This window comes from Sinocyclocheilus anshuiensis, unplaced genomic scaffold (genome assembly GCF_001515605.1).
Source record: "Sinocyclocheilus anshuiensis isolate Anshui unplaced genomic scaffold, SAMN03320099.WGS_v1.1 scaffold197, whole genome shotgun sequence".
Classification (NCBI taxonomy): domain Eukaryota; kingdom Metazoa; phylum Chordata; class Actinopteri; order Cypriniformes; family Cyprinidae; genus Sinocyclocheilus; species Sinocyclocheilus anshuiensis.
In genome coordinates, this window is record NW_015540856.1 from 1,031,252 (window position 1) to 1,043,459 (window position 12,208).

The 12,208-nt window shown below is 41.4% G+C and overlaps 1 protein-coding gene across 1 annotated transcript in view; it reads right to left on the minus strand.

Moving 5' to 3' along the window:
• Window positions 1–12,208, minus strand: part of galnt16 (UDP-N-acetyl-alpha-D-galactosamine:polypeptide N-acetylgalactosaminyltransferase 16) — a gene marked incomplete at its 5' end in the record, with an annotated part of 54,255 nt that overhangs the window by 14,912 nt on the left and 27,135 nt on the right. Inside the window, one exon of the mRNA XM_016485329.1 lies at window positions 9,601–9,722. Within this exon, the coding sequence (XP_016340815.1) occupies window positions 9,601–9,722 (122 nt within the window). The remainder of the gene's footprint in view (window positions 1–9,600; window positions 9,723–12,208) is intronic.

The following is a 12,208-nucleotide window of genomic DNA, read 5'->3' on the forward strand; positions in this document are numbered from 1 at the left end:
GGTTCCCGCCTCCTTCTTCCCGAACTACGAACTTTGTTACAGCATCCCTCATCCAACGTGACATTGTTTGTCTCATGGCAGCCGCCCCCCGGTTGTGGCCCCCATAGCATATGAAAAGCTGCTCCGACTTATGTCACTGGCTAGTGCAGTGGACGTAAATCTGAAGAGCACATACTGGACACAGTAAGTGAAGTTTTTCCTGCTCTGGTGTCGTAAACGGTGGAGGGCAGAAAGCTTCAAGAATGACTGGATTTAAGGTCGAGAATGGAACTTTGAGAAGATAGGGAAGGTGAGGATGCAAAATAGCTTTGACCAGCCCAGGGGCAAAGTTTAAGTAGGATGGCAAGACTGACAGAGCCTGCAAATCCCCAATTCTCTTTAGAGAAGTAATAACCATGAGAAACCCCAACTTTAGAGTCAGAAACTTGACAGGCGCTGACTCTAGTGGTTCGAAAGGGGTCCCAACCAGACCCTCGAGCACTATAGTTAAGTCCCACGAAGGGACTGTCGCTCTCTTGGGCGGACTCAACCACTTAGCTCCATGAATGAAGCTGGCGACATGAGGGTGCTTTCCCACAGAGACCCTGTCAATCAGAGCGTGGCAAGCCGAAATAGCAGCCACATAGATTCTGAGAGTACCAAGACATGTACCTGAGGACAGTTTTTCTTGCAGGAACTCTAGCACTAAAACAACTTGGCAGTGAACTGGGTCTGCATGGTGTGTCATTAACTACATTTCGAAAACACGCCATCGAATGGCACAACTTCTTCTAGTGGAGGGAGCCCTAGCACTCAGAATAGTCTGTACTACATCGGCTGGAAGCCTACATGTACCATCTCTTAGTTGGTCCCCCACAGGGGCCAGACATGAAGGTTCCAGAGCTCAGGCCGGGGATGAAATACTGTCCCCTGCACCTGAGATAGGAGATCCCTCCTGACCGGAATCGCCCATGGTGAGCCATCGAGGAGAGATATTAGATCTGAGAACCACACTCAGGTCGGCCAATGGGGCGCTATCAGTAAGAGGCGAGACCCTTGCTGACAGACCTTGCCCAGGACTCCCGGGAGCAGAGCGATCGGGGGAAATGCGTAAAGACGTAGTCTGGGCCATGTGTGGGCCATTGCGTCCAGACCCAGGGGAGCTGGAGGAGTAAGAGAGAAGTAGAGGGGACATTGTGCTTTCTCCTGCGAAGCAAAGAGGTCCACCTCTGCTTCGTAAAATCTTTCCCAGATTTGACTGACTACTTCGGGGTGGAGTTTACATTTCCCGTGTGTCACAGCTTGTCTAGACTGCAAATCTGCTCCCACATTCATATGCATCTGCTTCGTAAAATCGAATGTAAATCGCCCTGAGGGACAGGAACCTGTCCTGTGCCCAAAGCAGAACCTGCTGCGCTAGCCAGTTCAGGTGGCGCAACTGCAGTCCACCTTGGCAATTTATGTAAGAGACTACCGCAGTGTTGTCCACCCACACTGGCACATGGTAGCCTCTTAAAATAGAGCCTTCATTTCAAGGTAATTGATGTGCCAGTCGAGAAGATGACCTCTCCAGATCCCTTGGGCTGGACGGCCATCTAAGACCGCACCCCAGCCTGTGAGGGAAGCATCTGTTGTTAGCATCTTGCAACGACAACACGCACCTAGAGTGGCACCCAAAGTCAGAAACCGGGGTCTGAACCCCATAGAAAGGGTACGAAGCCCCCGGCACATAACTCTTATTTGCCTCTGGGGGTTGGCCCTTAGATGAAATACCCTAGCTCTGAGCCACAACTGAAACGGTCTCATGTCCAGGAGGCCCAAAGGTATCACCGTGGATGCAGCTGCCATGAGACCTAGAACCCTTTCAAAGTAATGGACGGTAACATTCTGGCCAAGCTTGATATTTTTTAGGGTGTTTAGAATGGATTCGACACATGCAGGAGACAGCTGTGCCCGCATTGTGATCGAATCCCATACAACCCCCAAATACATTGTCCTCTGGGCAGGAGAGAGAATGCTTTCCTTGGCATTGGGTCTCAACCCCAGAGATTCGAGATGAGCTAGGACGACATCCCGATGTCAAAGCGCAAGCTCTTGAGACTGGGCCAAAATCAGCCAGTTGTCTATGTAATTTAAAATGCAGATGCCCTGGAGTTGCAGAGGAGCCAGTGTTGCATCCATGCATTTTGTGTATGTGCGGGGTGACAAGGCTAGGCTGAATGGAAGAACCAGATACTTGTAAGCTTCGCCCCCGAAAGCGAACCTCAGGAACTTCCTGTGTTGTGGCAGGATTTCTATGTTTCTATGTTCTGAGGTAGCGGTTCAACCCACAAAGATCTAAAATTGGATGCAAACCCTTACCTTTTTGGGAACCAGAAAATACCGGCTGTAGTAGCCTGACTATCTGTCTGGCAGGGGAACACTTTCTATAGCCCCTTTTTCCAGCAGAGCTTGCAATTCCTGTGTCAACAAATGCGCTTATTCCAGTTTCACAGAAGTGGAGAACACACCGTTGAAACGCGGAGGACGACGCGCAAACTGTATCCTGTAGCCTTTCTCTACTGTCCTTTCGACCCACGGAGAGATATTTGGCAGTAGTTTCCGTGCTGCCAATTTCTCTGAAAGGGGCACTAGTTTTGACACTTCGCTTTGCCTGGGGAATATTAGATGTTCGGTGTCCTGAAACATGGCAGGAGGCAACCAAACATTTAACATTTTGCTGGAGACGACTGTGTTGACAGAGCCGCCAAATTGGCCAGAAGGCGAGATGGGGGCATCAAGGATTAATATGATGCCCTTGATGCCCATGAGGTTCAGCCACATGTGCCTCTCTGTGGAGACCATAGGTGCCATTGAACGGTCAATGGCGCAGGCCGTCAGCTTAGTCGCACAGAGAGACAGGTCTATGGGCCAGCGAAATTCGGAAAACAATGGCCACGCTCGTGCTCAAGTCCTTGAGCAGGTCAGCCTGGTACACCTACAAACCCGCCATGGTGTGCAGGGCAGCACCAGCCTTACCCGCTGCTTGGAATGCTTTCCCCACCAGTGAGGATGTCAACCTACAGGGCTTGGTGGGAGCATTGGTTTTTTCAGAGAGGATGAGCTCCCAGGGGAGAGATAGTCCATAAACGTCTCTTCCACCTGGGGCATCATCATGTAGCCCCGTGCCTTTGCATCCACAATGGTCGAATAAATTGACGTCGAAGGCACAAAGACATGGGACGAATAGGGCTTACTCCATGAATGAGTTAACTCGTCATGGAGATCGCCAAAGAAGGGGAGAGACTGTCGCTGAGTTCCCTCCCCTTGGCCACCTGACAGAAATCTGTCATCAAGCTTAGAGCGTTTGGGGGTCTCCTGCTTCTGCGGCCAGTCCAACTTTAGTCTGTTGACTGCCCGAGTCACCACCTCGAGTAACTCCTCATACGCTTTGTCCTCACGAGAGGAGCGCTCTGAGGTGGCGCTCTCAATCTCCATCTCCGCAGAGACAAGAGATGAAGTGTCCTCCGCTCTGAAGTGTCCTCCGTTCTGAAGAAGTGCCAGGGCGTGCTTCAGAAACGGGCGTGAGGACTTCCCGATCCGGCGAGAGCACGAGAGAAAGGGGCAGACCCGTCTCTCGCACCTCAGCTAGATCGACATGCGACCCCTACGATCTCAATGAGGGAGTGGCAGATCACTCGTCTTTGAAGAAAGCATGCCGTGCGTGAAGCACTTCGATGGGCAAAACGTCACAGTGCTCGCAATCTCCCTCAAACGCAAGGGTAGCGTGCTCATCGCCCAAACACTCAAAGCAAAAGTTATGTGGGTCATCCTCTGAGATGAGCCTCGAACAAGGAGGCATGCATCTCTTAGGGCAATCCCCCAACATAGCCATAATTCCTCTTTTCTTTCTTTTTCTTTTTTAAAGACAAACTGCGATGCAGCACAGCGCAAAACGCACACACGCACACAAAGAAACCTGAAGGTGTGTCCGTTTCACGTCTATTTATAACCCCGCAGGTGCACGTAATCAAATGACGTCACCCACCGAGATTATTTAAGCCAATTCTTGGCTGACACACGTGTTGACACATGTTCTTCACGACCGGTCAAACAAAGAATGTTCTCATATGCATTATTGAAACGCAGCATTGAGAGTAGCTTTTGATAGGGAACATCCATACATGTGTTAAAATTTTATTTAATGTTTAATTTAATGTTACTACTGGATCTTCTAAAACTCTAAAACCATCAAAACAGATCAGCCAAAACCAGTAGTATAATATAAACTAAATTGTTTAAACAAATTAAAATATTTTTTTCTCCAAAAGAGGAAAAAAAATAAAAAGAGAAGGATCATGGCAGTCAGAAGAGAGAAAGATGTCTAATTTATCATCTCTCCCTCAGCAGCTGTATTTTTGTTATGGTCCACGTAAGAAAGCTCACGAAGACGCAGATAAACACTAGGGAATAGACATTAATAACAAAGATACTGGAGGCAGGAATGAATTACATGCCAATATAAACATGCCAAATATAACACTGAGGGAGAACTGAGGACTTATAAGCATGAACCAAACAAAGGAACTAATGAGGTAATTAACAAGACAACAGGTGGACAAAATGAACTAAATTAGAAGACAACACAATGGAAACACAAGACATACATGTTACAGTTTTATTGCCAAGGTAATATAACACAAAGTATAGTGTTATAAATGCACATTAAATATTTAAAATGTGGCTAGATTTAGGATGTTGATCATTGCAGAAATAATAATAATAATAATAATAATATGTTTAATTTATATAGCGCCTTTCCCAAGCTCAAGGACACTCTACAAGGTACACCAGGTACACCAATATTGATTACAAAGAAACAATACTGAAAGAGGTGACTGTTCTGAGTGCCAGGGGAAGTGAATTCCGAAGTTTGGGTGCAGTAACAGAGAAGTACCTGCCGCCCATTGAAGATAGGCGGAACCTAGGTACACAAAGAAGTTCAGAATTAGAAGACCGGAGTGCGCGAGAAGGTATATAAGAAGAAAGTAGGTCGGAAAGATAGGAGGGAGCAAGACCATTGAGTGCCTTAAAGGTGAGCAGAAGAATTTTGTATTGCACACGAATAGATACAGGCAACCAGTGAAGATTAAATAGAATAGGGGTGATGTGAGCAGATTTTTTTGTGGAAGTTAATAATCTGGCAGCAGAATTTTGAATGTACTGCAGACGAACGATGGAGTGAGCTGGTAAGCCAGAGAAAAGAGCATTACAATAGTCAAGGCGAGTGGTAATAAATGCATGCACTAATGATTCCGCATCTTTTCTACTAGGAAAGGAAGAAGTTGCACAATTCGACGTAGTTGAAAAAAAAGCAGCTTTGGAGAGTTTGCTAATGTGGTCATCCAAGGTCAGTGATGGGTCTATAATGATACCTAAGTTTCTAACAGTAGCCGATGGGAAAATAGAAATAGCGAAACATCAATTTTATTTTTTATTAGAGATGGGGGACCAATTATTAAAATTTCTGTTTTACTCAAGTTCAGACTAAGAAAATTTGAAATGCATCATCTGACTCTGTGTAAAGGCTCTGTGAATGTGCAGCATTCACTGATGCAGAGCATAGTGTGTTCTTTGCCAGGTTTGCTACTTTGAAACTTTGCTTGCTGCTGTGCGTATACTTGTGCATACATAAAACTAGTTACAAGCATGTAAACCTGCAAGTGTCACATAAAAAAAAACTTGTGCCGGGGAAGTTAAGCCAAAGTTAAGCCAAAGTTGCAACTGCATAAGGAAAACAAGTGTTTTCAATTAGAGCTGGCACTGTACACAAACATGCTGAACTCTGCGCTCACAGCTTGACTATGTGTGGGGAAGCCCAGAAATCCATCTGTAACACACCCCACCTACAGCAGATCGTCTCAGGTTACATATGTAACCATGGTTCCCTGAGTAGGGAACGAGACACTGCGTCCTCTAGGGGGAAAAAACGCTCGCAGTGCACTCCGATTGCCCCCTCGGAGACATCGCGTGCGTGCTCTTTGCCCAAAGAAAACAACGCATAGATATCGTGTGTGTCATCAGATGTTAAACAACGTCAACACGGATGCACACATCCTTAAATGCTTTGCTAGTGCTCGCCATAATGAGATAAATAGAGATCGCTCTTACCACAGAAATGCACGCTTCAAACAAAACAGTCAATGAAGACGAAGAAGAGAATGATGTGTGCTCCCGGCGCCTATTTATACTATAGTCGCACCGGTAGTGACGTCATGGCTGTCGCCAGCCAACGAGTTGGTGTTTTTTCAATGTATGCTTCAGACACGGGTCACGACGAGGCGTTCCCCATAGCGACCCCTAGAGGAGGTTCGAAGTTCCCATGAAAGGGAATCACAGATTCATACAGCGTTTGACATCAGGACACTCCTCTCAGAAGAAGCCCATGGCTTGTCAGTAAAAATAAAATAAATAAATATAAAAAATAAAAGAATTTTGTAAATTTAAATTTTGACATTTAACAAAAATAGATTTTTTTGTGGCGCATTTAATAGATTTGTATTTCTGTGTTCTGAACTTTTAGGAGTGAAACTAGTGGTAATCATTCATATTCTAATATTACATCATTCAGAATTCAGAATTCCTTCTTTCTCTTGATAATCTCAGTATTTACAACTAATTTCACCTTTAAAAACCTAAAAATCTGCTGTTTAAAAATAGAAAATCCATAAAAAATTTGTCACAAAAATGATTTTAAAATTCAAAATGACAAAATTCAAATTGTTTTCACGCTCCATATGTTTCAAGCAGTGTTTATCTGTTTAAATCTGACCGACTGTTGCTCAAGGCTTCAGACACTGATTCTTTTTCAAAGTGTTGAGGAGAACAGACAGTGTGTGCTTCTTTCAGTGTGTATCATTAGATTTCTTACAGCACTCATATTATTCAGATATGTGTATTAAAAGTGTTAAAAAAAATAATGACCTTTGAGTCAAAAATGGAAAAACAGGAGCATTCACTGACTTTAAAAACAGACTGTAGTCAAATAGAATATTACAAAAATTATGGTTTTACACTGTTTTAATATTATAAAAGTGTCTAAACTACTTTATGATGCTAAAATGCCTTGATTTTACATTTTATATAACTACATTTTCATATTTACATCTGAAGAAAATGTGCCTGATGAAAAAGTCCACCCTCATGTCTTAAACAATCAGCAGATTTGAGCAATCATTCTGAATCACTGCCTGCAGCACAAACAAGGTATACTGAGAAAAACTAGGCTCTTGGCTCCATAACAAAGCTCTTATGCTGCAGAAAAGTGGTTGAGGAGATGATGATGTTGATGATGATAATTGCTCTTGATGATTTAAGACGAGAGAGGCTACATGGTGCAGCTGTGAGAAGACAAACAGCCTTCCTCTCGCTCAGATTCTGGGAAAATCTCCCTCTGAAGAACCAGACTGGACTCAGGCCATTTATGACTCACTACTGACTCTCCGCACTCACAATGTTAAAGCAGCGTAAGTAGTCGCGCAGACAAAGCGCACAAACAGATCAAGTATCTCAAGTGAAAAATCGGATCAAACTCTACAATAATTTGGTGCAAATTTATCTGTCACTAGATAGAAGCCTGTCAAATTAGACAGATGTAACATGGAGAGTTTGCATGACATGCATCATTCTCTAAAACGGTGAATAAAACTTAACAAGGTAAAAAAATATGACCTAGACTACATTAAATACAGGTTTAAGCAGTGAGAATAAGCATGACCACAAAGTGTTTTGTGCAGCGGGAGAATGAAAATTCAAATGACATTCAGAAATGCTTGATCTTCCAAGACGTCAATAATTTTGCGTAATCTAGATTTAGGACATTTACGTTTAATTTTGTACAATAAACAGTTGTAGAGCTGTTTGCGTCACCACTCAATGTCCATTGTAAAATCTGAGTCCTGAAGCAAAAGCAGTTGACAAGCGCTGCTCTAAACCAGACATGATCAATGTTTCTCATAAGTATTCATGCACAGCTGTGCACTTCTGACGCTCCTTCTGCACAAAAAAAGAGACTGTTTGTAAAATAGCTGGAGATTTCCTAAATCCATAATGATAAATTGCAAATATTGGCATCTGACTAACTGGACTAACTTAAAGTGACACGTTAGTTTGTACCAAAAGGTTTGACTGTATGCACAGTGTTTGAAAAGTTTGTTGTAGATCAAATTGATCAAAAGTGGCGATAAAGACATTTATAATGTTACAAATGATTTCTGTTTGAAATAAATGCTGTTCTTTTGAACTTTCATCAAAGAATTCTGAAAAAAAAAAATAAAAAATCATAGTTTCCACAAAAATATTATGCAGCAAAAAGTTTTCAACACTGATAATAATAAGAACCATTATTAATAATTGACCACCAATAATAATTGATAACAACTGATTACCAAATCAGCATATTAGAATGATTTCTGAAGGATCATGTCACACTGAAGACTGGAGTGATGATTCAGCTTTGATCACATCAATAAATATTTTACAATATATTCACATAGAAAAACATTTCTTAAAAGGTAATAATATTTCAAACTTTACTGTTTAACTGTATTTTTGATCAAATAAATGCAACCTTGGTGAGCACAAGAGACTACTTCAAAAACGTTTAAAAAAATGTAATAATTTCAAAACTTTGACCAGTATACTGTACATGGGAAGTTTTTTTTATTGTATTTAAAAGTTCATAAAGCCAAAACAAAATTTATTTTGCTTATCCAACTATGCATGATTATAAGGTTAGTTTTATTTTTAGTCATTTTATTTTTATTTAGCATTGTTTTGTTCCTGTTGTCTTACTCTGTCATTAGAAGCACTGATCTAGATAAGTTATTATTAAATAACTACCAGTCTGGGAAAGTTATAATATATTTCTGTCAGGACCACTATCATCAGTTTGGATTGGCATATGGTTGTTCTGGGCAAGAACTCCCTGCGCATACATGCAGCCTAGCATGGATAAGAGCAGGGAGAGCAGCGATAAGCCCCCTATAGGATAAACAGAACAGAACCAACATGAATGTATTGCAGATATCATTAATGTTCAATAATTTAATGCACACATTTCAGAAATTAGTCTGATTTAAAGGGGAATCAGAAGGTTGAATCCTAACTGAACGAGAGGAGGAGCTGGGGATGGAGGAGGGTAATTAGCTATTGAGCCAACAAGAAAGCTGCTGATAATACCGAAGGACCTTATATAAGGATGCTGTGATAGGCGTCGTTTCCCTATAGGTAGACGTGGATCAGCTGAGAGTCAGCTGATGCGAGCTTGACTGACGTGACCTGCCAGAACTAACGCTACGCTTGATATTTGCTAATTTGTAAATATTTTGTCATTTTAGATTTATCTGTATGTTTTGAGTCATTGTAGATAAATACCCTATCATATTGTACCTAATAAAGAAATAAATTGTTGTGCATTGGAACACTTTTCATTTTGATAGAATTTCTTTGTTATTAATGGCGCAGTGACGTTCCATGGGGTGGTTATGTGGTCTGACCAATAGCAAGAGGTTTTGTTTTGCACAACCAGAGGCGTGTTCATGATGACATGTGTTGTGTTAGTGTAGACGTGAGCAGACGCACCTCTTTGACTCTCTGGATCATGGGTTGCAGCCAGTCTGTGTTGACCTCACAGTGACTGTCCAGGAAGGTGAGGATGGAGGCCGAAGCCGCAGACGCCCCTCTGACACGAGACCGGATCAGACCTGACCAACACCAACACATGTTCATTCCAATTCATAACACATCACCATTCCAAAATAATTATAACAACACTAAATAATACATTCATTGTATTGATGAAGCTTATCAGCTGAGGCTTGTTTCTCAGGTTAACCCAGGTGAAAAAGAAGTACTCTTAAAAGTATTACAAATATACTTGAAATTCAGATAGTATATTTATAGTACAATTGCACTCCTAACAAGCTTACTTGAAGTGTGTTAAAAATGTATTGAATTGCATTTTAATATATTTTTAAAATGTATACTAGAAGTACTTTGGTAATAAATATATGCTTAGTTACGCTTTTAATAAATATGTTAAAACACAAGCATACATTTGTGACATTTTAGTGTATTTACAGAAAACATACTTATTTTACTCTTACTTAAAAGTATATTTTATGTTTACTTTGTGTAAGAACATAGTAAAATGATACAGCTTTTAGTGATTTTAAAGTATATGTATCTTATTCATAAACCATATGTAGACATACTGCAATATATATTTAAATATTTATGCAATGAACGTGCTTCAGCCTGCTTTTCAAAAGGAAGATATGTTAAAAAACATTTTTAACATTTTAATATATTTCATAAAGTATATTAATTCACTCACAAATACATTATCTATAAAATAAGCAAAAGTATTCTTACATTGTACCATTCTTATATTGTTGTCAACTACGCCTAAGTAAAATAGCATACTTAAAATCAATATATTGTTCGGTTTTACTTGTTTGTACTTGTAAAAGAATACTAGTCTGTTTTGCAATACAATGCTAATATATTTTAATTTCACTTTTGAATACATGATATATTAATTGTAATAGGCTACTATTTAACTGTATTTCCACAAGCATTTCAACATTGTATCATTTGAAGCGCATCATGAATCATTTTTCCAAAGATATGCTTAAAATAACTATTTATTTACTTGTTTATGTACCTAAATTCAAACAAGCTCAGCTTACCACGTGACGCGCGAAAACAAACCTCATTGGCTTTTGTGGAAGTTTAGGCGTGCTTGCGTAACACGTGTTACAGAACCTGATTGGTTCTCGAGCATCGGGCAAGCATATCTGAGCTTCCGTTTACTAGTTCTGTTGGTTGTGTGTATGTGCGTTGATGGATGTGAATAAAAGTTTAAATTAAAACTAGGGCTGCACGATAAATCGCATGCGATATTTAATGCACACCGGAAATTGACTGGTTTTCGGACCCCCCCGGACCCCCCCGGACCCCCCCAATACAGTAAAACTGCACATTTTAGGCGCTTTTCCACTGATTTCATTAAAATACATCAGTTTTTGTTTCGAAGATGAACGAAAGTCTCGAAGGGTTTGGAACAACATGAAGCTGAGTACTTGATTACAGAATTTATATATATATATATATACTGTATATCCGAAAAATGACTCAATGGCACACAAAGCCATTTGACTTTCAACTGTGATCAGCTGTGCTCATTTTGATCAGCTCAGCATGAAAAGAGCTTTCCTGGAGCATTTCAGTCCTTGGTAGTGCAACTGAAGCAAACAATCAACTATGGGTGGCAAGGCACTGTCAAAAGATCTCTGGGATAAAGTTGTGGACCGGCACAAATAAAAAAAATTCAAAGTCTATAATTAAGAAGTGGAAGGTATTTGGTACAACACAGACCCTCCCTGGATCAGGACATCGCTCCAAACTGGATGAAAGAGCCAGAGGAAACTGGTCAGAAAGACTATCAAGAGGCGGACCGCAACTCTGAAGCAGCTGCAGGAATTCATGACAAAGAGTGCTCATTGTGTGCATGTGACAACAATATCACAGATTCTCCACAGATGTGGCTTGCATGGAAAAATGCCGCTCCTCAAGAAAAGCCACATGCAGTCAGACTGAGCTTTGCCAAAACACACCTTGAAGATTCTGAGGCAGATGAGACTGAAACTGAATTATTTGGCCGCAACACCAAACGATATGTCTGGCGGAGATGTAATCCAGCTCATCATCCAAATAACAGCATTCCTCCAGTAAAGCATGAAGGTGGTGATGTCCTGTTCTGGGGGTGTTTCTCTGCAGCAGGGGCTGGAGCACTGGTCAGGATAGAAGGAAACATGGACAGGGCAAAATATAGTCAAATTCTTGAGGAAAATCTGCTGCACTCTGCCTGAAAGTTGTCAATGGGAAGAAGGTTTACCTTCCAACATGACAATGACCCAAAGCACACGGCAGAACTGAACACACAGTGATTGAAGGAGAAAAAGCTGAATGTTCTTGCATGGCCTGTCAGAGCCCAGACTGAAACCCCACTGAAAATCTGTGGAATGACTTGAAGACTGCAGCCCACAAACGCTCACCATCAAATTGAACTGAACTTGAGCAGTTCTGCAAAGAAGAGTGTGCAAATATTGCAAAGTCTAGATGTGCAAAGTTAGTAGACAGAGACATAGCCCACAGACTAAAGACTGTAATTAAAGCAAAAGGTGAG